General features: G+C 33.9%; 1 protein-coding gene and 1 pseudogene across 3 annotated transcripts in view; both read left to right on the top strand.

The window, feature by feature from the left end:
- Slco1a2 (solute carrier organic anion transporter family member 1A2) overlaps positions 1-27997 on the top strand; it is a 113926-nt gene that overhangs the window by 42724 nt on the left and 43205 nt on the right. The window contains exons 1-7 of one of the 3 annotated variants that reach the window (XM_046436002.2): positions 9053-9205; positions 11780-11969; positions 12297-12411; positions 17432-17573; positions 21809-21941; positions 25322-25428; positions 27565-27711. In XM_046436002.2, coding sequence (XP_046291958.1) covers positions 12352-12411; positions 17432-17573; positions 21809-21941; positions 25322-25428; positions 27565-27711 — 589 coding nt within the window. In that variant the 5' untranslated portion in view covers positions 9053-9205; positions 11780-11969; positions 12297-12351. Of the gene's footprint in view, positions 1-9052; positions 9206-11779; positions 11970-12292; positions 12412-17431; positions 17574-21808; positions 21942-25321; positions 25429-27564; positions 27712-27997 lie in introns of those variants that run through there. The other 2 variants (XM_046436000.2, XM_046436001.2) reach the window with 2 other exon arrangements.
- Positions 21-3343, top strand: LOC124087139 (carboxypeptidase M-like; annotated as a pseudogene).

Genomic DNA, 27997 nt, shown 5'->3' with positions numbered 1-27997 from the left:
TGGGTTATGTCAAGAGTGGTTCTGCTATAAAAACCAGTTTGGCTAGGTTTCTTTTGCCATCCCTATCTCTTGCCATGTGGTGCCCTGTGTTGACTTAGGACTCTGGCAGGAAGAAGAAGATTACTAGGTTTGAGCCTTTGCCCTTGGACCAAAACCATGAGCCTATTTTCTTTATAACTTACCCAGTCTATGATATTTTATTATTAGGAACAACAACAACAACAAAAAATGGACTAAGATACTAACCTTGATGTTTATTATAATAACTGTACCCATTTTACTTATATTCAAGTATTATCAAACTGGCCTCTACTGTTTTGCAGTCTTATTGCCCCCTTTGCTCTCAGAGAGCCCTGTTCTGAAGTAGCATCTCTTAATGGTATCCATGGCTGACCAAGAGCTTGGGTCATTGAGATTCTCAACAGTGGTCACCAGTAAATTCCATATTTCTTTCAGAAAAGGACTATCCTCTGGACTGAGTCTCTTATGACACAGATGGTGGGGTTCTGGCTTATGTAATATATCAGGGAAACATATATAAATATTTTTACAGTATTGGTCGGGGGAATTTCTTTTTAATGACAGAAGATTCCACAGTCTTGTCTAATTATATGATGTGTTAGAAATTTTTAGGAATGATGCACTAGAAGAACTTTTTTGCTTAGTCTGAATAAGTTTCACACCCTTATGGGTTAATTATTCAAACCCTGGTATTGCCTTTCTGAGCACTCTTGCACTCTTGTATTTCATTGACTTTCACTGGCACTCTAAATAAATAGACTGTAAATGTGGCTGTTCAGTGGCCTTGGAACCTCAAGAAGCTATTTCCCATCTGGTATCTTCCAACAGGAAACCATTGAGTATTTTCTCTTTGACAGTACTGATATAATTATCTAATTCTTTAATCTTTTTAATGAACCAACTTTTCACCTGTATTATATTACTCATCACTTTACCCTCCCTGTGATTTTAATATCACTTCCTTAATTCTTCCTTCTTTTCTGTATTCAAACTTGACTTCATAGTCCATAATTTCAGTTTTATACCTACTGGCCTCATATATAGGTACCTTTACTTCATTACCCCATTGCTGAATATATATAGCTAACCCCAAATTCTATGTAAACACAAAAATCTACTTATTTCCTTCTTTTTTACTGTCTATTGAATATTTCTATCATAAATTACATAATGATATTGATAAACATCTTTATAAATTTATGTTCTCCAATCTTGTCCAGTCTAGCAGTCAATGCTATTCACCAGTTCCTTTACTCTCTTCCATTCAACTTCTTATTTTAATCTTCATGATGACTATTTTAAATTTTTTCATTCTAATTAAGTCTGTTAGCTAACCTACTGCAATAAAACAAAACAAAGAAACCCAAAGCAAAGAAACAAAACAGTAGCAACAAAAAAGTACAAAAGGAGTTTTCATTGCTATAGTTTAGAGAACACAGGAACTGGCCAGAGGACAGAGTGCTCAGAACAGATACACATGGTCAAATCCCAAGGCAATGCCTCGCCTGTCAACCAGTACTATTGGCAAAATGCCAGGGGCCATTCCAAGTCAGCTGTGGCTCCCAGCAGTTTATATCCCATTGAATAAAAAAAAAACAAACCCATGAATCCATACTGAAATAAATGTATAAGTATTTTAAAGCTCAATCAAAATAAAAGTTACCAAAATAATACATGTCTAAAGAAGCAGATCAAATAAATAGAACTCTTTCTAAAAGCTCTTATTTTAACAAAGTTCATTTCTGGATAGGAGTGTTATATAATATGAAAAGGCCTAAAGACAGATAAGCAAGTAGGCAGAAAATGAAGATATATTCTGGCTAAAAATCATGAACTTCAGTAAAAATCATGAGATTCAGTAATTTTGGTTTTTAGTCAAAACTTTGTGTGCATGTAATTGTTTTACTAAATATTCTTCAAGCATGTGTACTACAAAATGGATGTTTTCCTATTTGCTAAATGAGAACATTACCAAGTCAATATTTAGCAAACCCTTTAGACCTATGAACTCTTCAATGACTTGTCAACCCAAAAGGATTGGATATATTCACCAAATTGATTGATTTTTTACCCATGAACTTTGTGCCATTGAGGTCATTCAAGGTAGAAAACTGTGAGTTCATGTTTTGGAGTAATTTCCAAAGGAACACAGAATTGAGTTCCCAGAGTCCAAATGAAAAATATGAGATAATATCGTTGCTAAGTCTTCTTGAATATTTTATAATCAGTGATGGAAAAGATCCTGGAATCACAATATAATCAATAGTACCTGGATATCCATCATGTCTTCTTCAGTAAACCCAGATGTATTCAAAGTTCTTAAACAAACAACAAAAAACAAAAACAAAAACAAAAAAACAAATGTTTGTATACTAACAGAAAGGGAAATAATAACAAGTATGACCTGAATGGAAATTTTCCTGATGCTTTTGAGTTTAATAATGTATCAAAACATCCCCAAACTGTGGCAGTCATGAAATAGCTGAACATGGAAACATTTGTCCTCTTTGTAAACCACAGTGGTGCCCTGGTAGCCCTTTCTATTTGATAATGGTGCTTTATCAATTGAGACATTACTGTCCTGGAGTTTAACCCATGATGATAGTGTTTTTCAATGTTTCATATACACCTACCTATGTGTCAAGAAACCCCAACATGAAGAAAGGACAGCAGTATGAAAAGCAAAATGAATTTTCCTAATAGAGTTATAGATATATACTCTGGGTATCTTATTTCAAAGTAGAATGTAACATGGCAATTATATTTGAGCCCAGTGTTTGTTTCAAAATTACACTGGAGTGCTCACTGTATAAATATCCTCAAGAGGATAGGTATCTATTCTTCTGGAATAATAACAGAGATTCATTAATTGAATATATGCAGAAGGTGTGCTAAGTGTGAAGGTTCAAGTTTTTATCACAATGGCAATCCATTACCTTACTAATCTAATTGTGGAAACCTAAGACAGAAAGCACATTTACCATTATTCTATATTTGTTGATTATATCAACAAATTCAGAGAATAGTATCTCTCCTTTTCTTTCCTGGGTCCTATATAATAATTGTTACAATCTCATGTTATAATCCATGCTTTACAAAGGTGACTATTCCAGAGAAGTTCTAGAACTTCCATGATCTTAAAAATGATATTCTACTTCCATTCCAAGAACAATTGGATTTTATTCCAGTATCAAATTCTTCATGTTTGATGATTCTTCTATACCGCCCCCCCCCAAAAAAAAAAATCTAAACCATTCAACAGGAACAAAGCCTAGTTTGTTCTCATTTTTAGTGACTCTTTTTGCACATATTTTTCAAATAAGCAAAATGTGAAATTCAGTCTCCATCACTAACTGGAATCAGGGATTAGTCACGTCAGATACTATAATCCTAACCCTCTCTGAAACCTCAGCTGGATAAACTCTATGATTTAAGATGAGAAATGGATGTTTTCAAATCCTTCAGTAACTAAAATGTAGTGATAATGAAAGAAATAATTCAGTCTTGATGATGAATGGGAGATACCTACTTATTAAGTACTGCTGACTTATATTTTAAAATCAGTCTTTGAAATTTTTTTAAAAGTTAAACTTGAAAAGCAAAACCAGAAATTCTTGCAAGAAGCATAAGTTAATTTTTTTACAGAGATTTAGATGACTTTAAGTAATAGAGATGCACATTTATAAATCACCTGCTATGTACATGTTCTTGCCTTGTCTGCTATTATGTGAAGAGATAGTAAGTGCCATATATAATCAGTTCTCAGTGCAAGAAGAAATAACCATAAACTGGGATTATTTAGTTTTGCAAATGTTCTAAGGTGCTCTGAAAGAAATATCTCAGTAGCCCAAGAAAATAGGGGCTTGATGGGATGAAAAGGTTATGTCTATAAAGCCCTGAAAATGAATTACAGTAGATGGGGTAGAGAGAGAAGATGGGAGGGGAGGGGAGGGGGGATAGTAGAGGATAGGAAAGGTAGCAGAATACAACAGTCACTAGAATGGCAATATGTAAAAACGTGGATGTGTAACCGATGTGAGTCTGCAATCTGTAAACAGGGTAAAAATGGGAGTTCATAACCCACTTGAATCAAATGTATGAAATATGATATGTCAAGAGCTTTGTAATGTTTTGAACAACCAAAAAAAATCACAAAGTAATAGAGGAAATATCATGAACCAAATAATAATGTAAATAAAAGATATCAAAAGTTAAAAAAATAAAAAAAATATAAATCCCTGAAGATAAAGGTCAATGAAGTCTCTTCCCATCCAGATTCAGTGTCTCTATGTTTCTGCAACTGGATGCCGGAGTCCTTTGTTATGCTGATGACCTGCAAATGCATTACTCTAATCTCTGCCCACTGAACACATCTACCTGAATGTGACCTATAGGTACTTCACACTCATCACCTCAGAGATTGAATTTGCTTTTTTCCCCATAGTGCTGTTCTTCCTTCTGTATTCTCTATCTCAATTACTTTTACCAACAAGATAGAAACCTAGGAATCATTATTATTTCCTTTTTCTTCTTCATTCTGTATATTACTGTTTCCAAAGATTGTTGTTAATTATAAATATTGATAAAAATTTTAAAGTTTGTTTAAAAATAGATATTCTAACTAAAATGTTTTATTTTAGATCAATATGTAAGAAATTATGAAGTTTATTTTAGTATGATATTAGGTATTATGAAGACTTTTTTTGTTTTTTGTGTCATATTATTTAATATGTGCTATACACTCATTTTAAATTAATATTATGAGAAAAAGTATGACCTGAGAGGAAATAAATTAAAAAATGACTTTATGTTGAATTAGACCTTGGAAAGTCATATATTAAAGTGTAGATTAGAGTTTATTATGTTAAATTGTTAAAATCTAAGAAAACTGATTTGATGATTTTGGAATTTTTACACTTAAATACTTTTATAATTTTATTTTATTTTTATTTTTGAGAGAAAGAGAGAGAGAGAGAGAGAGAGAGAGAGAGAGAGAGAGAGAGAGAGAGAGAAAGAGAATCTTTTTTTTTTTTTTTTTTTGTAGGTGGACACAACACAATGTCTTTATTTTTATGTGGTGTTGAGAATCTAACCTGGGTCCCGCCCATGCTAGGTCCCGAGTACGAGTGCTCTACAGCTGAGCCACAATCCCAGCCCCTTTTATAATTTTAAAAATAAACTTTTGTAATATTTAAGTTTTCTTTAAAATTGAGAAAATAAGAAATTGGTTTTATATCATTATTTGTAGACATTTCTTTGAATATAAAAAAGTCCATTTGGGAAAATCTTCCAGCTATTATTTATTTTCAAAAGTTGTTTTTGGAACCATAAAATGAGGTACTAGATAGAAATTACAAATAAAAGTATGAAATTACTGATCACATAAAAGTAATCTCAAAGGAAGCTCATAACACTATGATTCCTATTCTCCTCATTAGGTTATACTTTAACATTGGTGTTCTCTATGCTTCCTGTCTTTACCTAATGATCCACTAGAAGTAAAAATAAAACAGCATATGACCACAAATAAAAATTTATAGTTGTCTAATGACCCAAACCACTATGCTGACAAATGGTATTCAGCTGAGTGGTAGACAGAGAGGTGAGTTATACATACACTCTGATTAAATCTAGTCCCTGAACATCTCACTTGATATTTATTTATAACTCCAAATGATTCCCTTTGAAAAACTTAAACAATTAACTTATTTACCAGTCCCAAAGTAGAAATCTGAATTGATATTATTCTGACATTTAAACATATGCAGCCAGTTGGGAAGATCCAAATAGTAGGTGCCTCCTAGCTCTTAACATCCAGTGGCTTCCATCAGGAAGGTTACAGCTGCCTTAAGCAAGGGATTTACTGAATTAAGTCATTAGAGAAGGAAGAGGAGAACTGACAAGTTCCTCGTGAAAGTGAAATAATTAGAGAAACATGAAATAAAAACCCCTCAAAAGTAGTTAAGAATAGCATTAGCATAGATCAGAAGCGTGCTGTATTGTTGTTATATGTTTAAGGATTCAGTTCAAATGATGCTACTTCTTTTTCCCTTTGTATTTTTTAACTGGAAGAAATGATCCTTATAGAAAACAACACAGGAATTATTAAAGGAAAAACAAAACAAGATCAATCATAATCCCATTCAGAGAGAAACATTTTTAAGATTCTGGATCTGGTACTCCTGTGTTTGGCTTAGGTCCTCAATACACACACATACCTGTAGAGAGGAGATTAGGAATAAATAATAACAACAACAACAATAATAATATGATCATTATACTTTACTCTTTTTCTCCTTCCACCATAGAAACATTTTTATGTAACTTTTTTGTACCATTTTTTATGTACCATAAAACATTTTTATGGTATTTTTATATACCATTTTTAAGTCTGTTAAAACATTCCTATAAAGCACTTAGAGGTAACCAAGAACATGTATGTACCATCAACTTGGTTTTCTTTGAACACTTTCCTTACATACGTAACTTAAATAACAAAACCATAAATACCTTGCTGGATAAAGATTTGGTGACTATGCCTGTGTTTATATGATGCAAAAGTGATTAGTTCATCTTTTCAGGTCAGCTGAAAATCAGTTGATTTGATGACAAAAATTTCATTTTATTTGGTATTACATAGAGATCACTTGTGAAGTGGCAAGCTAGCCAAATAAATAATAGTTAAGTTTTCTGAATATTTTATTACTGAGAATAAAAAGAGTATTGACAATTTAACTTATATTATCTAATGATATGAATAGCTACTGTTTATTGAATGCTGATTGTGTGCTAATTTTATATTATACATTTAATATACCTTATTGAATTCTACTGCAAGGATTAAGGTTGTGTTGGTAATTATTATTCTGGTCTCACATGTATTCTCCCCCATTTTCTGGTCTTCTCTGTATCCCAAGAGACTGACTTCTAAAAACTAAGTTTCCCAGGCTCCCTTGACATCTGACTTCCTGTTAGGTTGTGTTATTGGGAAACGTTTGTGTGACATTGAGATTGTAGACAAGAGAAAGGCACTTGTGGCCTGTGATAGTCTTGAGTTCTCAAGGACTCAAGTTTCTGTAGCTGAGCCCTTTCTTTTTCTGATACAACCTTTGGGTGAGGAGTGACTTTCCAGTGTTATAAATCTCTGAGTTGTCCACTATTCCCAGTTTGGCTTTTTGATAATTTTGACACCTTTGTAACTAGTTTCTGATATTAAATTCCTTTATTACCCATTGTGAGCTCTATATTCCTGTCTGGACATTGAAAAGAAAGATGCTGTCTTCATTTTTATATGTTTAAGTTACTTGTACAAAATTAAAAACTAATTTTAAAAGAGGCTTTCACACTTATGCCTAATTTCAAAGCCCATTTTTAAATGATTCTGCTGCCTACAAATGACAGCCCAAATGAATAGTTTTCATTAGTCTCCTCTTTCTACTACTTAGCTCAAATTGTCTGTATTATGGCAGTAACTAGCTATTATCATCATTTAATTATCTCTCCCAATAGCTTATGAGAATTCTTAAGAGCAAGCACATGGAATTCATCTTTGTATCCCTAGCGCCTACTGCTGTGTTTGGAATGTAGTAGGGCTTAATAAATATTTGTGGAGTGAATGAATAATAATCACTATCATTGATGGAGTGACTGTTTTATTTTAGCACCACAGTAGGGAGCTGATGTGAATTTTATAACTCGATCTCCATGACAGTATTGTAAGGTAGACATAAACATTCTAAAATCACAAATAAAAGAAATAGGCTGAAGGAGTTTATAAACAACTCACTGCTAATCAGGGATTAAACTCAGGTCAACTGAATTCCAATGTCTGACATTCCGACTCTAGCTAGCTACCTCATTATATTCACTAATGTTAATGAAAAAAATACATAAATAAATGGATTAGGAAAAAGTCTAAGCATTTTATTTATTTTTGGATCTTTAGAAACATAGAAATCTTTATAAGAAAAAGTGCAGTATTTACTTGCAGAAAATTAAATGGAAATATTTTTGTATCTAAAATTTTGTGCAGATAACAAGAAGAGAAGATTTGATATCATAATCTGAAGAAATTAAACAGTTCCTGTCTCTTTCAGAGAAAAACCAGAGATGACAATAGTTAAAATGGTAAAGACAGATTTTGTTTGGGAACTATTGTAATAACAGAAGAGCAACTTTCATATAGAACTTGTTCCAATTCTGAATACAGCACAGAGCAGTGAGACTTTATAGGCAAGGAGAAGAGTGAGGGTCAGTGGATGGAAAATTACAAAAAGGAAATATAAAGGTATGGGGGGTGCAGATTCTGGTTAAATCAAACCACAGAATTCTTGCTGAAGTAAGGTCAGAGTGATCAGATGTCACCTGGGATGAAGAATTTGATCAGATTTTCAGATAATCAGGTATCAAGTGTGAGGGATTCTCTAAACTGGCTTTAAGATTCTTGCTCTAACTAGAAAATGCAAGGTTGAACAGCATGTAGAGGATTTAAAGGAGTCTGAGTACACTTAGGCCGAAGAGGGTGTTTTGTTATCACAGGGTGGGAAACTGGTTATTTCCATAATTATCTAATCATTCTCTAGAATTGCTAGGTATGGGATATGACATTAATGTTATTCACAACCATTTCTGTTACAGACAGAATTTGGGTTTTAGCTTGATTTCTCTGTTTCATGTTCTATGAATAGGTGTTTTTACTGCTTAATTGATTGCTGATGAAGAATTCTGCTTGTGTTCCAGACTTTGTTTTGCATGGTGAGATCATCTGTATGGATAATATTCTAATGCTAAGTTCAGTTTCTTACTTAGTTTTTCCTAGAGCTGTGCATTATTGGTTCCTCCTCTGAATATAGAAAATAAAATATTATCTACATTTCTGAGGCTGATAGGCAGAAGCCGTCATTTTCCTCTTTAATTTCTGATGAAAATGAACAAATAGAAGTAAAATAATTTGCTAGGCCTCATACAAAAAGTCATTGTTGATTCTACACGTACTTCCTTGGCATGCGCTTGCTTGGTTTGGTATTGGTTGAAATTGTTTCAACTGGATACCACCCAAGAGGCTTTTCTCAGAGAGCTAGAAGCTATTTGAAGATCCTGGAAATATGAGCTTTTCATAAGGTTTTTGCTGGTGTGATTCTCTTTTTTTTCCCAGAGAAAGGATCATCTCCTAAGCCTTCTTCATGTATGTACTTTGCCATGATAAAGACTTTATTTCTTTAATTCAGTAGTAAAGAATAAGATGAAATTAAATGCATGTATTTCCCCAGCTGGTTTCTAATATTATAAACTATGTCAATATAGAGCATAAATGAGCTGTATTCATTTTTAAAAAATGTATTCTCTTATTATTGAGAAATTTCATTAGGGGTTGGCAATCAAAGGGTGTCAAAAATCCCAGAGTGTTGCTGTTCATTGGGATTAGAGTCAGTCATACAAGATAGAAAAAGTTCCAGAGAGTGGCTGTTTAACAATTCATATACACATAGTCAACAATTCTGTACTGTGTCTTTAAAATTTTGTAAGAGAGCACATTTTCTGTTTTGTGTGTGTCTGTGTATGTGTGCATGTATGTTTGTGTAACTACAGTACAACAAACAAAACAAAAAACTTAAAGTTGTAACTGGCTACCAGAAGAAATTCAAGCACATTTGCTTGAGGGGGTATTACCTGTTCCATTACTTGGTTCTATTACTTGTTTCCATTTGTATGCTGAAGAGTTAGAGAAATAAAATGATTATCCACTTAATTAAACTTCAGCAAGTTGTTTTTGTTAACAGTGATGATTGATGAGGATTTGTCAGTGATACTCTGTGATCTTGGGAGCAGAAGTCACCATGTAAACAACACTGTGCTAACAAAAGGGGCCTATTCACATGGCTGGATCTTGCTCTACATGCCTTCCTGATTTAGGGTCAAAGTGCTCAATGGTGCCTGTGACATTAAGTATTGGATTTCATGAATTCTGGGTTGAATAAATGAAATAGATTTTGTTCATTTATTTTCCTCCAGGAAAACATTTAAAATGTATTCGAAAGGATGAAATGTTTTCATGATACAAGCTGGAAAATTAGAGAAAGTTTAGGGTTAATTTATTTACATTGAATTATTTCCATGTGTTTAACCTTATTACCTCTTATACCAGTCCAATTATTCACAAAACTTTTCTCAATACCATAAAAGCATTTTAAAACAAGTCTTCAAGGTATGGTGACAAAACCTGTTCTAGATGGTAAGGTAGTAACATAATTTATGAAAGGAATTACAAAATTCCCTATGTGAGGATTTTCTGGGCACCAAATCCAGCTTCTGTGCCCCCTAGCTACAATATGAAAAATAGACATTTAGAATAGTCATGGCTTTAGCCATTTAAAAAAGAGAAGACAACTTTGACATGGAAAAGGAATAAATTCTCTCATTGTTTGATAGAGTGACTAAATTGGGTTCAAATATTGTCAAGAAGGGATAGAAGGCAAAAAATCAGGGAAGAGAGATTAGATTCTAAATGCACAAGAAGAGATGGGGAAAGTTGACAGGCTTCTGATTAAACCATTTTTGGTATATGATTGAATCACATCAGTTTCTACTCTGATGAAAATTATCCCTTTCTATCAGTTTTTTTCAATACCAGTGTTGCATTACATTAAGGTAATGCAAACTTTGAAGTTTTTTTGTGATTTTGAAATTTCAGCATGGTTTCATTTTTATGACCTAGAGAATTTTTATAATTTTCATCTATAACCTATGTTTGTTTTATTTTACCATTTCCAAACCAAACAAGCTGTAATACATCATACACTGATTTTATTTCACTGTTTTATTTAAATTTTATTTTCCTAATAAAAGTATAAGTTCCTAGGGATCTGGGTCCAAGTGCCTTCCCCAAAGACTTAGACTTCTCCAACTAGTTTATGTTCTCCATAGGACATCTTTCCTGTCTTGTTCACTGCTAAGTTCCAGTGCTTTAATCTGGAGGGTATGAGAAGAGAGAGCTAAGCTTGTACATAATTGCTTAGTGGTGATTGTTTTAATGTGTATATTTGGGATTCAGCAAATTTAGAGAGGGACAGCACTTGTTAAAGTTAGTACCATTCAGAATCACTGATTAGATGAATATCATTTAAAGGATATTTAATATATTAATGCTGGGGATACTGTTAAGATATTGTACTTGTATCTTGAAAACAATTGCTAGAATAAATATTATCAAAGTAAAATATTTTCCTTTTGGTGCAAAATATTGTCCTTCTTTCTAGACACCAAATAAATAAAATCTTTGAGAAGAAGTTATTACAAACTAATAGAATTTAAGTCCTCTTCCTTTATTACATATAAAAATATATGCCTAGCTGGTGGTGATGGTGCATGCCTGTAAACCCAGCTACTCTGCAGGCTCAGGCAGCAAAATCATAAAGGCAAGGCCAACCCAGGCAGGTTAGGGAGATCTTGTCTCAAAATAAGAAATAAAAAGGGCTGAGGATGTAGCTATGTGGTAGAGTACCCCTGGATTCAATCCCTAGTCCTGAAAAACAATCTGTGCCTATATATTATGTATACATGTAGATATCTATTACATATATATCATATGTATAATGTTATTCATATGTATATCTCTCACACACACACCCTTCCATTTATTTTTCATCTCTATTATACTTTACATCTTCAATTGGAATTGTAGGTTTCTTTCTCAGATTGTAGAATTATTTGTTATTTTTACTGAGGCTATTTCTATGATTAAAATTCCTTGTCTCCCCAGGTTTCTGTGAATCAACAGTGCCCCAAAAAGCATTTCTCTTCCTGAGACGCCAGGGAGGTCTTGAAATGCAAAGAACTTGAGGAGGAAGCCTGGCCAAGTAAAGATTGTGAGCCTTTGTGTGCTTGCTGAAGCAGATTTTTGGCACTAAACAAACCAAAGTGTTTGTATTATTAAAAGCAGCACTTTTCAAGTGAGTCCAGGGAGATCACTTTGGTCTGTTTGTTTTGGCTAAAGAAGAGAAAAGCTATAATTTAACCACATAGTCATTATTTGCAAGGGGATGATAATGAATTATGCAAATAAAGAGTGATTATGGTTAAAGTAATTTTTTCAATAGAAATTTAAAACTGTATCTTCTCTAATCCCATTATTTACTAGATCTGAATCAAAAACTTCCTAGATATTTGTTTAATACAGTAGATTCCATATATGTTGTTCAAATTCAATGCTTTTTCAAAAGAATGATGATATGATTTTGTCAGTAATTTAATAGGTTTCTGTTTTCTTATAAAGATAGAACTAAGACATATCAAGATAAAACATAAATATCTTGGAATAATCAGAAGAGCAACATGGGAGAAACTGAGAAAAGGATTGAAACCCACAGAATAAAATGTCTTTCCAAAGTGAAGGTATGGATGTTTTTGGCATACATACATGTATATATACATATACATATATGTGTATATATGTATATATATATATATATATATATATACACATACATATATATATATATATGTAAAGTGTTTTTCTTAAACTTAGTCCTTGTAAAACTGCTTATATCTACATGAGATGATCTAACATTAATGTCATATTGCGTTATCTATTGATAATTTCTTGCTTTAAAGAAGCTGGTTTTGTAACCAAGAGTATGTCTAAATAAAATTACTGATATTGGCAATTTAATCAGGAATGATTTTGAGGGACTTAAATAAATAAGGACAGGATTTTAAAAACTTTGAGGCACACATTATATTTTTCCAGGAATTATTTTCTGGAATAAGACACGAATACTAATATAATGCTCACCTTTCAGGGGTTTCTCTCCCAGAGAAGTATGTGGGGTTAGTATTAGAAAATAGTTCATTGGACAGAAATGCTTTGTTAGTATGCTAAGATTACTTCACAATGACCCAGTAAAACAAATGTTTTCTTCAAGCTTTGGCATTATAACAATCATTGTCTACAAGAAAAATACTGGTTTTGTTAGTTGTTCTGATGGTTTTGACTATTTTAGAGCAAATTCTTTCTTTTAAGCTCCAAAGTGTCTTATATTCATTATATTTATTTTCAACCTGGGGATTTGAGCATTTGTCTTAATTCCACAGCTAGTGCCTGTTGAGAGTGGTTTCCTAAGAAACTGGCACTCATTTTCCTATCAAAAGCTCATTTTCCCATTACACATGTGTGGGTCAAATCTGTGTATGTACACAACAGTGGAAAGTTATGATATAGATCTAGAAAACTACTTTTGCCTGAAATGCCATGTTAACTATAAAAAATCCTCTTAAATTATTCTTCAATTCTCATGATCTTCTGTAATTGCCTAGTTAAAAATAAGAATCTAAGTCTGAATTCTCTAGGTTCCTATCTGTGTCCAGATACTATTTTCTGTATAACATTGTGTGACTTATTTAACCTCTTTGTGCTTAATTTTTCACATCTGAAAAGTATAATAACAATCATCCTATTTTGTAGGAGTTTTTTTAGATGCTAGGAAAAATTATGAATATTTCAAATATTTATTATTACTAGCATTTGTGTAGAAAAGTTGTCAGGCATATTTATAAACAATAGGTCTTAAATTTTATTTTTTATTACTTTGGAGTTTAGCAAGATTATATACTGATGTGAATGTTATGGCAAAATATTGCAACCACAAGTTTAGCAAGTAAAAATGAGAGGCAACTTCTTAATAATCCATTGGACTTCTCTACTTTTTTGAATTTTGAAATATTTTCATTAAGCAAAATTCTTTAGGAAGCATCAGAGGACTGTCTTTAACAAATTTGCTTCAAACTTTAGAACATAATTGTTAAAAGTTAGTAGGAATATATATATATATATGAACTAGCTGTGTATACAGGTTAACATTAGACTTAGAATGCCACTACTACTGGCTTATTTCACTCTGTGAATAGAATCAATTTAGTGAATTCATTTAATAGTTTTGAGGAAAGAACACTGGGATCATGATCCTTCTAGTTTTCTTTCTTAAAATGGTAAGTAGAAAAAAATATTTTCCCAAGTCAGATTTGTACTTGATTTGGTAAAACCTTGATTTTATATATGAGACCTGAATTATAAAGTCATGTGAAAGTTGTATAGTCTCAGTAATATGATCTGCAAAGGCTTATAGTGAGAAGAGAGAAGTTCCATGAATGATATTTAATATTAAAACTTAAATAGCTGGAGACATAGCTACAGTATTTTGCAGCTATATAATAGTTGCAGTTTATGCTATGCTTGATATTAAAATTTCCCAGGTCTTTTTCATAAAAATTTCTATTCAGATTTCAGTAGACTAATGGGTACAGATAACCTTTGGCTTAGGTGTATGCTGTGATCTGAATGTCTGTGATCCTTAAATTCATATGCTGAGATCCCACCCCCAAGGTGATAATGCTAAGAAGTAAGGCCTTCAGAAGATAATTAAGTCACAGGGGTGGAACCCTAATGAGTGAAATCAGGCCACTTTTAAAAGAGAACTTCAAGGGACCTCTTGTTCCTTCTACCATGTAAAGACATAATGAAAAGACAGCTGTCCTTCAATCAGTAAGTGGGTTTACCAGACATCAGACTTTCAAGTGCCTTGATCTTGGAATTCCTAGCCTCTGTATTTCTGTGAGAAATAAAGTTTTAGAGTTCATAAGCCACCCAGTTTATGGTATTTTGTTATTACACCTGAAATGGATTAAGACAATGTGTTTGACTCCATTAGATTTCGTTTTATTTTTAGTTCATACTGACTGTTTATTCAGGTTGTTTTTGATCTGTCATTAATTCAATAAACATGTCTTAGGTGCTTACACTAGCCACTTACTAGGCATAAATTACACAAAAGCAAGTAAAATGTGGCTCTTATTTCTGAATTATTCACAGTACAATGAGGGAAGAATCCAAACACATAGATAAAATGGACTGTGATAGGGGCTGTAATAGAGGTAGGCATACAATTGGAGCACTGGGAATAATATTTCTTGGGAGAACATGCATGGCAGAAAGAGTAGAAAATACAAACTAAAGTTTGAATGTGTTAGCCAAAGAGAAAACCAAGTAGATAGAGTCTATCAGGTAAGCAGAGATTTAGGTATGTGTGGGAGGAGGGAATTTGTGGAAGAAAAGAGAGATTAATGGTAACAAATAATTTGGAGACATCAAATAAGCCAATGATTGGCTATCCAATTGTCTATTGGATTTGGAACTTAGGAAGTTGTTTCTGATTTTTTAATGTAATACCTTCAGAATACGCCAGACTATATAGCAGACTGAAAGCTGAATGAAGGATAAATAATGTATGCAATGAATATATATTATTCTTCTAAACATCTACCATCAGGCATGAGGGAATATATTGTTTTCAAAAGACACAGAAGTATCTTGAATGCATTATTAAGTTACAGGGGGGAGAGAGGCAGTAAGAAGTGAGAGGAGAGGGAGCGATAATTGATGACTCATTTCAGAAATGGGAAAAATACACTTAAGAGCATGGATGAAGGGATGTTATTTTATAGGAGAAAGAATACTTATTCTAGAACTAGATGAAAATTATAAGGGATAGGGATAGAGCTAACTTTTCCATTGAAGTTGCTGATAATCATTTTCTGCTCATTGAAGAGTACGTGACTGGGTTAGAGACTGAAAAAAAGAATAAAGTTGTAAGTAATTTTGAAGGGAATGCATGAGACAGCCCACAAACTATGGGTCGGCTCAAGATTGGGTGTGTGGAGTAAGGATTTTAGGTATTTGGAAATGATGGCTAAAATAGGTTAAAATGAAGTCTGAGATGGAAATATCATCAGGAAGTAACTTTCAATATGGGCAAGGAAAAAGTCTTATGGCATGTGACTGGAAACCACCATTCAGACTGACATAAATATTCCATATTCTGTTGATTCTGATGCAGGAATTAATCTTCCTAACTGTACTAGTACCCAATATGCTTCTGTTTTCAAATCCTTGCTAAAAGATGTCTTTTTTTAATTTAATAAACCTATCAGAAATTTAGTTTTTTACATTTTAAATAAAATTGTACTAGCTCTGTTGATCACAGTGGTTCTAATTTTGAAGTTTTCCTTGATGTTATATGAAAGGCATCAACCCTCCTCCCTACCTCTCTAGGCACGGGGACACATGCCTGTAATCCCAGTAATTAGTGAGGCTGAGGCAGGAAGATGGCAGGTTTGAGGCCAGCCTGGGCAACTTGGTGAGACACTGTCTGAAAATAAGGTAGAAAAGGGCTGGAAATATAGCTCAGTGGTAGAGCACTTCCCTAGTGTGTGTGAGGCCTTGGGTTTGATCCCCAATACTGAAAAGCAAAAAGGCATCAACATCACTGCTTTTTGGAACTAATTATGTAGCAGATATGATTGATTCAGATGTAGAAATTTGTAGTATGCATGTTTATTTATCATAATAAGAACCTGTTCAATTTAAAGACATATTTACATATAGTTTGTAATGAAAATATTACTTTGTAAATTTAGTACCAGTAAGTAGAAATCTGACATCATATAATCTGCATGTTACTTTGAATAAGAGACTACAAAAGTTCCTAAATCTGACAGGAGGTTTTGCATAAACCCAGCTGTTGGAGTTATGAGTTGCTGAGAAGAACACTCATACAACACATCAGGAAAAATTAATTTATTTCTCACAGGCAGGTAGTAAAGATAAACAGAAGCCTGGGATCTGTAGTGAGTTGGTCCCTCAACACCCAGAAAACCACCCAGAGAAGATGGAGTCTCATCTCTGCATAGGCCTACCTTTTTTCCACAGCTGAGGGACCCCAAAAGTGCTTGACCTTGGGTTTATATATCACGGGCAACATTTTGTTTGCTGAGCTCAAATATTATAGAACATCCTGTGCTGGGGAAAATGAAGGCATACTTTAGATTGTCCTGGACATTTCCTATTTACTGAGATTGCAATAATTCTGCCCAGAAATTTCAAGCAAGAGAGGAGGAAGAGCTGGATTGGTCAAGGTCATCTGGGAACTTGTCCTCCTGCAGAGAGAACTTGAACAGATTTGCTACATCAACAGTGTCTTTGTTTGATTCTGTATTCCTTATTTTCATAAAATATATGTATTCATTTGTACCATAGATAGCATTGTAGTGCTTAAGATGTTTGAATCAACCACTGTGTGTTAGAATAACTAGTTGTTTCTCTGTATGTATAAGGTATGCCTATAAAATAATGAGACTATAACTACCTACAAAATTCAGTGTCGTTAGTCATTTAGTCCCACTTTGAATTTTTAGAGAGAAAACATGTCATGACAGACCAGAAGAACAGACCAGATTTTAAAGTTTCTTGCAAGCTCACGGGTTACTTAAGTTGGAGATAATCTAATAGCAGAGGACTTTTTCCCAATAGATGATGAAAATATAATTTAATAATAAAGTTTTCTTATTTGTTTCTTTCTAGATGTTTTTGTTGGCATTAACTTGTGCATATGTATCCAAAACACTATCTGGATCTTATATGAATTCCATGCTCACACAAATAGAGAGACAATTCAATATCCCGACATCTCTGGTTGGATTTATTAATGGGAGCTTTGAAATTGGTAATGAATTATTTTTGCATTACTTGTGTTTATATTTTGTTTTATCTATTAGCTGTTCTGAATTTTATTCTCTTTATTTACTGTTTTAAGCCATTTAATCTAACTGAATTACATGTTTTCTAAAACTGATTGAATAGCCTGGCTAAACTTATGATATGCTTACAAACAATCCATTTAAATATTACCTCAAATTAATACCTAAATATTGCCACATATCGCACCACTATCTTTTTTATACTAATAGTTTCTTGGCTATCTGGCATGAGTAACAGAGTATTTATATTTAAATCTATCATTTGACAGCCCTGAGTGAAACAAGGTTGTCATCTTTGAATTTAGCATGTATTGTGGGAGACCAAAGGAATTTGTTTTTCAAAGGAAAACACAAATATTTTTCTTTTCCTTTTATGCCAGGGAGGTTGACAATTCTCCTTTCTATGTTCAGAAAGAAGAAGAAACTAGTTTCCTGTCTCTCTCTGAATTTATTTTAGAAACATCCCATGGGGAAGAATGAAGTTTACTTTTAGGTTCTAATTTTTGGAGTAACTGGGAATTTGTGAGAACAAAGATGAGGGAGGAAAAGATTTCTGTAAACAATGCTACATAGAAATAGTGATGCTACTCCTTTGCAGTTTTATAATAGCTTCTACTTCTTTCAAGATAAAAATTGCCTTTTATAGATTTAACCAAAATGTGAAGAAAAACCAGGGTTGAGGAGAAGCAAAACTGAAACCTGGGATGACTGATCAGATCTTACTCTGATTCTCCTGTGTCCTGGCAATAAAGTTAGAACTACCTCAGATCTTACTCTGACTCTCCTAACTCCTGGAAATAGAGTTAGAACTAACTCCTGCATAGATTTCTGGCATAGACTCCTTGCATAGACTCAGCTCACAGGCTAGTGGAGGGCATAGGTGCAAAATAATAATTTTGAATCCAATAAATATTGTTCATAAATGCATGCACGATCCTATAGAAACAGGAAAGGGGACACAGCCTCATTTGGGAAAGACAGGCTTTTGAAAGATGAGTAAAAGTTTTCCAGGTGAAGAAATGGTATTAGGTAAATGTGAAGGGAGTTCCAATAGAAGCAGCAGCACAAGGGTGAAACAACACAGTAGCTTGTGTGGGGAGAAATCTTCAGCCCTGTATTGTTGGGTAGTCAAGCTTGAGGTGGAAATTGTTAGGATGTGAACCTGGAGAAGTAGGTAGGGTGTATAAGGGTAAGAAATGGGCAGAGACTTGTGGAATTGTTATGGAGTATATTTTTTAGTCTCGGGGTGAGGGAGAGAGTCAATAAAGATCGGAAAGGGTGTTGTTGGTCTTCTTCTGTGCTAAGCACCTCTTTGGTAATCTGTTGCCGTATGACCTCAGAATAATGTAATTTCATAAAACAAAAAACTATAGCAGTAGAAAGGAAGCCAAATATATTGAAATAGCATTATATCAAAATATAAAAATAGCTTTTTAAATAATGGTCCTGGATTTTAACACATTAAACAAGATCTAGCACTAATTTTCAACTAATTATTGGTGTTAATAATATTTGAGTATCTGCAACAACTGTAATTACATGCAAATATCTATATTTCTGTTGGTGACAAAATCATAAGAATTGTTAATGCTATTTTATTTTATTGCCTACTTTTTACCATCAATGGAAAAGCTAATAGAGATTAGTGAAAATAAAGATGCAACTTTTTTTCTCACTCAAGTTCATGTCATCTGTGATTTCTACCCATGACTAAGAATCCCTGTTTAAAGCCATGTCGGATTCACATTTTAGAAGGGCAATGCTTATGACTGTGTTGAGATAGATTTGAAGGTAGAAAACCAGATAGAGAATAGGGTCCAGGAGGCTGATGCTGAAGCCAACGGAAAAGTATCTGGGTCTGAGCCAGGATCATACTTATAGGAATGAAGAGAAGAGAGTGACTTAAAATAATCTTGGAGTTAAATTCCAGAGAACCTGATGACATATAAGAGGCAGGTAAGGGCAAGGGCTTCCCAACTTGGACAGTGGCAAGGATAGTAGTGTCAAGGCTGAGAATACAGGAAGAGGAGCAAGATAATGGTAGTGGCTGTGGAGATGATGATGAGCTTTATTTAGGTGATTTTTTCATGATGGTATCTGTGAGACCTTTGGGTAGTGATCTTTACATTGCAGTTACAAGTCTAAAGCACGGGGAAACTACCTGGGCTGGAGCTATTGAATAGTGAGTAAGTAGGAGTTTGTTAAGAGTAGAGAGTAGATGAGTCTATTCAGGGAGAGGATGTAAGATAAGTACAATGGACAGGGGTTAGAAATATGGTTCAGTGATAGAATGCTTGTCTGGCATGCAGGAATCCCTGGTTCCATCTCCAGCACTGCAAAGTGAAACAAACAAATGAGTAAGTACAATGGATAAAGAGTGGATCCTGGAATTGTACCAATGTTTAAGCCAGAGATGGGAGAAAAAGAACCCATGAAAGTGTTAAGAGAAAGAATGGTAGGAGAAAGACAAGACAGAATGGTACTATACATGCCAAGTGAGTAAAAATTTCCAGAAGAAACAATGTATTTCAATTTCATGTGAAAGGATGTGTCAACAGTGTTAAAAACATTAGAAATATTCAATTAGATAAGGATGGAGAACTGTTTCCACGGTTTCATAGTGTTGAAGTAATCAATGACATGTGCCAAGTACTTTTAATTGAATAGTAGATTTAGAAGAAAAAAGTAGGGCTGGGGATGTGGCTCAGTGGTAAAAAGTGCTTGCCTAGTACATGTGAGACCCTGAGTTCAATCTCTTAACGTGGGAAAAAAAAAGAAAAGATAAAAAAAGAAGAATAGAAGCTTAAAAGTAGTGGAGACAGCAGTGACTTCAGGAAAGAATGGGAGGTGGGGGGACATGGAATCTGCAAGTATAGATGAATGTTCTTGGAAGTTTAGAGAGAAACTAGTTAAGACATCTGTAGACTAAAGTTTAGTGAGAGTGAGAGGTTTAAAATATGTGAGGGAGATTTTAATTGTTGGTTTGAATTGCTGGAGAAAATGGATGTTGTTCTTGGACTTGAATGGTCAGATGGGCACCAATACCTCTGAAACTGAAGGAAGGCAGTAAGGCCCCAGGGTGGGAAAACCATATACCATAATATTTCATTGCCCTAAATTTCTTAACAAAGTATAAAATATTAACTACTCCTACCACTAGTGGATGTAATAGGTGACTTGAGAATGTTGAAGACCCAAAATAAATTGCTGAGGGAGAAAAACAGAAGTAAGTTACGTGACTTCACTTGAATTCCTCAATGGTTATTATTATAAGCACCTTCTCCATAGCCTTGTCCACACTTCTCTGGTCCTATGTCCTTATGGCAATGATTTTACTGACAGAGCAAGGCCATGTGAAAGATGAATTCAAACTTATGTATGGAAGGAAAGCTCTTCCTTTCTTCATTTACAAAAACATACAGATTTCAGTGAGCTTCCATAGACATTACCTTCAACAAGGATAGAATTAGTACTGGGAATTTTACAGATGTGGAGAGGCCAATGTGGTTATAGATGTGGGGCACTTTCCATGTAAAATAATGTAAACACTACTTCTGTTCTATATGTAATGCAGACTAGAGAGAAACAGAGATTGAAAGAAAAGCCTTCAAAGTATTCAACACTACTTAGAAAATTAACTCCTTGAGGAAAAGATTTTTTGAAATTTTTATAATCCTTAAACTTATCATAGAGGTTTCCTTTACACATAGTGGAATCAGGGTAAATATTGTTTATTGAATTAAAAATGCATGGTTGTCAGGAACCTACTTACATTTTGGTTCTTTCAGCTTTTATCTCCATACCTGTTTTGTGGAACAGGCATGGAAGGAGAGGCCAGAGGTCACACACAAGCTGTTATCTACTTTTGTGTCCTATTTCCCAAGGTTGGATAATCACAGAGGTTTAAAATTCCCCAAAATTATTGTTCAGTATCTTTCATTAGCTTCCTTTCCTCTGCCCTCTTTAATGGTGATGTTCCACAGAGATCTGTTTATGTATCTGTCTTAATTGTGAAACAGAATCCTCCTTTAGGACAGAAGTTTTGTCTTACTTATTTAAAGGTTTTATGCATCCTGAGTATCAATCCCAGTACTTGTGATGGCTGTTATATAGTAAATACTATTGTATAAATGACTGGGTGAAGCTGTTTAGATTTTGTTAATACCTACTGAAATAAGCATTCTCAATTTTTTTCCCCTAGGAAATCTTTTGTTGATTATATTTGTGAGTTATTTTGGAACTAAACTACATAGACCTATAATGATTGGTGTTGGATGTGTGGTTATGGGATTAGGGTGTTTCTTAATATCGCTACCTCATTTCCTCATGAACCGGTAAGTAGTCCAGTCTTTGATGATATTTTAGGTTTGTTTTTTATTTGCAAGAACTGAGGCTTGTAATTCCCCTTCTGGGAGTGATGCTTCCTAAAGAACACAATAGTGAAGTAGGAGCTGGAAGAAATGAATTCTGTCTTGTGCCCTTGGATGCCTCACTTCCACTCACACAGTTACACCTTGTCAATTCGTGAAACAGAGATTTGGGACACTTCTTTCATGAGATTGAATCCGATGAAAAAATACTTAGGACCTGCCAGAATTTGGGAATTACTCCTTTCTCAGGACTATTTAGACACTTCTGATTGCAATAAGGTTCTGTTTAATTGTAGGTCACAAAGACAGCAGTCTGAATGTTGATTTTTATTTTAATTTTTACCAAAATAATTTATGTATAAGATTGTAAAAATAAAATTATATTGAAAGAGTTGTCCCCTACCCCTGATTTTTGCTTTCCAAGGGCAACCGCTTGTAACCTTGTAACTGCCTTAGCTCTTTTAGGGGTTTGCCTCTGTATTTTGTTAGTTTTTAATACCTCATTGTACTGGATGTATTTTGAATTCCTACTATAAAATCATATGCAGTATTTACATTTGTATTATTTGAAAACACTTTTCACCACTGAATCATGTTGTTTTTTTCTGTTATATAACTTTTATTTTTCCTGAATTATAATAATTGACTTTTTCTTTTGATTAGCTTTCTTTGTATCTCTCATTAATTCCTCACCATTTGGTAGAGCAGTTGCCCTCTCAGTGCAGTCAGAGAGGTTTCAGGGGGTAATTTAGTAACTTTCTGAGAAAGTATTTAAAAATAATATTTAAAACCTTGTTCATCTGAATATATTCTTATTTTACTTCCACATTTGATTTATAGTTTGGAAACCATTCCAAAGTGTTGTTTTTATTTTTTCTTTTCAGTGTTATTATTATTGAGAATACTATGCAATTCTAATCTATGTGACCAGTTTCTTTTCTCTGGGAAATATTGAGATTTTTCTTTTAAACTCTAGAGTCAGAAATTCATAATTATTTTGGCATAAGTTCTTTTCCTCCTCTGTGCTAGGTGCTTTCAGTGGACATTTGGGGAAATTACTTGTATTTTTTCCCTTAGATAATATCTCTCTCCCCATACCCCTCTTTTTTCTCTTTCTACAACTTCTATTATTTGAATATTGGATATCCTGGATTAAACTTATGTTTTTCTCATCTTCTTTCTCTAATTTTATGGTGTATCTCCTTCTACTTTCTGGGAGATGAGTCTTCCAAACCTTTGGATGGGTTTCTAATTTATACTATCATATTTTTTTCATTTTCAAGGACTCCTTTGTTTTTTGAATATCTCTTTTTGAGGAACATTTTATTCTTTCAAGAAGGCAATATCTTTTCCCATCTAAATTTTCTTCATCTGTCTTTGTTGTCTCTGGCTCCTCCAAGTGTAGTTTTTGTTTGTCTCTGTCTTTACCACTGTAGTGTCCCTCATGTATCTTGTTCTTGGTTATTCATATTTAAGAGAGGAATAACAGCAACAATAAGCTAATTAGAAATTCCATGTTTGTCCTGATTAATGGAGGACTTTTTCATAGGGTAAGGACTGGTTGTTTTCAGATGGCTCAGAACTGGGCATCACCTGTTAATTAATTATCCTAGGCAAGGATTCTACTTTCTGTTGCTTGGGAGGTAGAAGCTTGGCTACCAGATGGTAGGAATGGTAACCTCATTTTTTAGTATGCAGTTTTTCTATTTTATTGAATACTCAGTTTTTCGCATGGCCTTCCTGTCCTCAGTATGCCTGTTTAGACTTTAGACTCAATGGACATTTTCAGTGTGCGAGGCAGGGGATGTCTTTGTAGGTCTAACTCATTTTTATGTACACTTTAAAACAAAGTGTGTAAATCATTTGAAATTTGGGTCATGCACACTTACATTTTTAGGTATCTTGCCTGAAACTTTCTAGAGATGTACAGCATGTGTTTAAGTGCTCCCCTGTAGACACTTATGACAATATTTTTCATTCTCCCACTCAGTCATGGTTGACATACCTGCTTTCCTACTTTCCACATTTCTTCAAACTCCGCCTTATTCTCAGATCTCCCAGTCTTTTTATCCTTGTTGAATTGTGCCTTTTTGTTTTTCATTTTAAAATCCTTTTATTGCTATTTGGTTGGTGTTTATGAATAAATGGACTTTGAATAAGAGACTAAATTTTAAGTATATAAATTAAATCAACAAATTATTTTATTTTATCTTCTCGGGTATTTTTGAAGGGATCAAATGTTTTCAGGCAAAGAGTTTTTACTGCTCTTTTATTTTCTATCTTATCTAAGGTAATATCAAGTAATATTCAGCTGTTATTTACATTTGTTCCACCATCTGCCAAAGGTCTTATTTCTTTGAGGTTCTTATGTCTCATGAGCTCATCAGTAAGGAAATAGAAACTTTTGTTCACAGTTCACAGCCATGTTCTATGGGCATGACTAGGCAATTGTTCTAAGGAGAAGGTATTTAAACCCTTTGTATTATATCTGGTAGCATAGAAATTAAAGACTATTGAGGGTATCCAAGCATAACACTCTAGCTCATATACAACTAAGAAGGGAAAGTTTTCTTTTGGCTTTCTCTTATCTAATATACACATTAAAAAGAACAGAATAATTTATAACAAAGAGAGACTCAGTTGGACATAATTTCCTATAATCTTGTAGTATGTAATTTACTTTCTGAGAAAGGATATTTGGATCCTGTGGTAATTTGCCTAAATTAAATGGCCACAATCTATTAACCCTTTTGTTCTTGTGAGAAGAGGAAAAAACATTACATTAAGCTGTGCTGATGATAGTTGAGATTCTCCCAAGGCCCCTCATTATGATGGGCAATTTTTTTCCTTTTTTAGGAGTTAATGAACACATTGAGTAATTATTTTTGGATTCTCAGAATTCATGGTTATGCTTCTTATGAGCAAACTTCAGAGAACCCAAAGATAGAGATTGTCCCCCTCCCCACCAAAGCCTTTATTTTCTTAATTATATGTTGAGTTTTCTATTTCAGTTTAGTTTTTGTTCCTTGTTCCATATTAATCATTTCCAGGAAATGGTCACCTAAAAACCACAGATGGTTGATGTCAGATAATCTAAAAGGTATAACATTGACATGTAGAGAATTGAAAGCTAATTGTAAGGGGAGTCTACATTTTCAATGAGCAGCCGATTTGATTCTTTTGATGATATTAATTTATGATCATTAGAGTAACAAAGATGAAAAGACATCTTTATAGGATTTGAATGTTGTGGCTGAAGTGAAGCAGGAGTTAGTAATCTGCAAAATGCCCACATTGTCCTCATTAATTCTTTAACATAAATATGTTTCCCCATATTCATACAGATATGAATATGAATCTACAGTTTCAGTTTCAAGCAACTTGTCCTCAAACAGTTTCTTGTGTATGGAAAATGGCAACCAGACTTCAAGACCAACACAAGATCCATCAGGTTGTCTACTTCATTGTATGGCATTCTGTCCAGTGAATTCATAACTGGTCTTTTGGACAAAATATTGGGTTTAGTTAAATGATTTTGGTGAATGAACAGAAGATATTTTCTCTCTTCTGGGATTCTGAGGGGATCACAAGAGGGAGAATAGGAATGTCTAATAATATAGAATATTATCCCTTATTCAATGTATCTATTAAGATTTCCCTGTCTGTTTCTTAAAATGGTTGTTTAAAAATGAGTCAAAGAGGGGTGGAAATGTAGATCAGTGGTAGAGAGCTTGCCTAGCATGCGTAAGACACTGGGTTCAATATCCAATATGTACAGCAAAAAACAAAAAACAAAAAAATGAATCAATGATAACCATCCCAGGACCACTATAGAGTTAATCCTACAAAGAAAAATTACTTTGAAGGATGAATTTATATTCATTATTTGGTCTCTACAATTAGGCAAATAGCAAATAGAGAAAAAAGTTCTAAAGCTTTGTATTATATCACTGATATTCTATAGCTAGGAAAGCAGCAAGTATATTAAAATTTGGAATTACTTTATTCCCTTTCTACTAATGGGGATTTGTTTTTCCATCTCCTTGACCTTCTTTAACAGAGACTTGACTTTACACTTTAGCACAAAACTGCAACAGCATACTGGCCTCTGCTCCTTCATATGCTAAGGGATCTAAATAATCTTCTAGTGACACTTAGTCTGGATATGACTGCTGACTTACCTCAAGCCAGAACTTCTCCTCCTCTGATGGGGACATTTTAATACTGGATTTGTGACAGTGGAAGTTGCAGTAGTCCTGATAGCTGGGAACTTACTGCCATTATGGAATCAGAGTTAAAGACTATCTGTCTCAGAAGAGCTAAGCCAAAGAAGCTACTGAGAAAAAAAGGGAAAACATCACCAGTAGCCTGAACTCACTCTGGCCTTGCAGAAGGCTTGTGCAGGCACTAGTCTGCATTACAGTGGGGGCAGCAAAGCCTCCCCTCTTTGGTGCATCTCCAGGAAAGTGCATTCATTCTTTCATCACTTAACATCTTCAGTTTTGCCCTAGAGTAAGCCTGGGATTTGTCTTTGATCTCTAGATGCAAATCATTGTGCTTATCATTGGGAAAAACAAACAAACAAACAAATCTCCAGAAATGGAGGCTATGATGTTTTGGGACTGGGAATGACTTCGAGGTAGACTTCTCAAAAAACTGCGAGATACAACTATGCTGGGGACCCTGATGTTTGTGAACAACGCCTGGCCAGTTTACAGGAGGTGAAAAGTACCTTGTCTTTCACTCTCCGGAAAACATGACCCTGCAGTGTTTCCTTAAGGCTTGACAGCTTTTTTGTCTTAGAACCAAAATTGCAAAAAGGTAGATCTAAATCTTCAGAGAGCTCTCTTTTTTTGTTTTTTCTTTTGAATTCCTTTGGACCTGGTCTTTATTATTATAATAAGAAGGTGTTGCTCCAAGGATTGGGGTGGTGTTGTTAAAAGATTTTGGTAGTTTCAGTATACAGTAGTCTTCATAGAAAATAAAGTGATTATTTCCCAGTTAAATATTTTTAGTTTTTATAAAGTTATCAGCTGTAGAAAATTCAATCTTGAATGGAACTTGGTTTTAAATAAATGTGATATTGATAAATGTGATATGAATTATGGGGAGATATATTTGTGTATGTGTGTTTTTTATCTACCCAAAGTTGTGTAGGAATGGGATAACACTCATAGCTGTTAACTGGGACCAGTAGTTACTGGTAAACTAAATTTGGGGGGATTGGGGTAAGCCTGATATTTGGTGTTTGCCAAATTCTATATGATGTAAATACTCCCATCAAACTACCCAAAAGAATTGACACTAAATATTGAATTGGGAAAAGGTATATGTAGTCTTTTCTCCCAACCCAAAAGAACAGGTTCCAGCACACCACTTATTCTTGTCCAAACCTAAGCACTCTCACAAAAAAAATGCAATAAGGGTGACCCAATGATTCATTGCTGGCCAAGTAGATAAATTATTGATAAGATGTCATGGGCATATAAGAACTACGAAATGCTTAAAGAAAACTTTGAATTAAGTATCACTAACACTTACTATCCAAGCACTAATGCAATTTTTTTGTTTGTTCATTTTAATGCAGAGTGTGTGAAGGAAGTTAAGTCATTAATGTGGGTATATGTACTGGTAGGAAATATTATACGTGGAATAGGTGAAACCCCCATCATGCCTTTGGGTATTTCCTATATAGAAGATTTTGCCAAATCTGAAAACTCTCCTTTGTATATTGGTAAGTTTAAAAATCTGCCTTAATTCCTTTTCAAGACAGAAGTTCCCTTAGGTTAAAAATTTATTGTCTACATAGAATCTTAGTGATTTCCAGAATGATGAGTAGACTCCCTTGGCATAGTTAGCCATAAGGTTTTTGAATGTGGCAATCAATTATAAACCACTTTGTAAAATCTGCCTTTTCTTTTTTTTTTTTTTAAGGTACTAGGGATTGATCTCAGGGACACTATAGCACTGAGTTACATCCCCTGTCCTTTTTAAATTTTTTTAATTTGAGAAAGAGTTTT

Source organism: Marmota monax, unplaced genomic scaffold (genome assembly GCF_021218885.2).
Source record: "Marmota monax isolate L192 unplaced genomic scaffold, Marmota_monax_Labrador192_F-V1.1 WCK01_AAM20220418_F8-fsc00012, whole genome shotgun sequence".
In the NCBI taxonomy this organism is placed as follows: domain Eukaryota; kingdom Metazoa; phylum Chordata; class Mammalia; order Rodentia; family Sciuridae; genus Marmota; species Marmota monax.
This window is presented reverse-complemented; position numbering and strand designations above follow the sequence as displayed.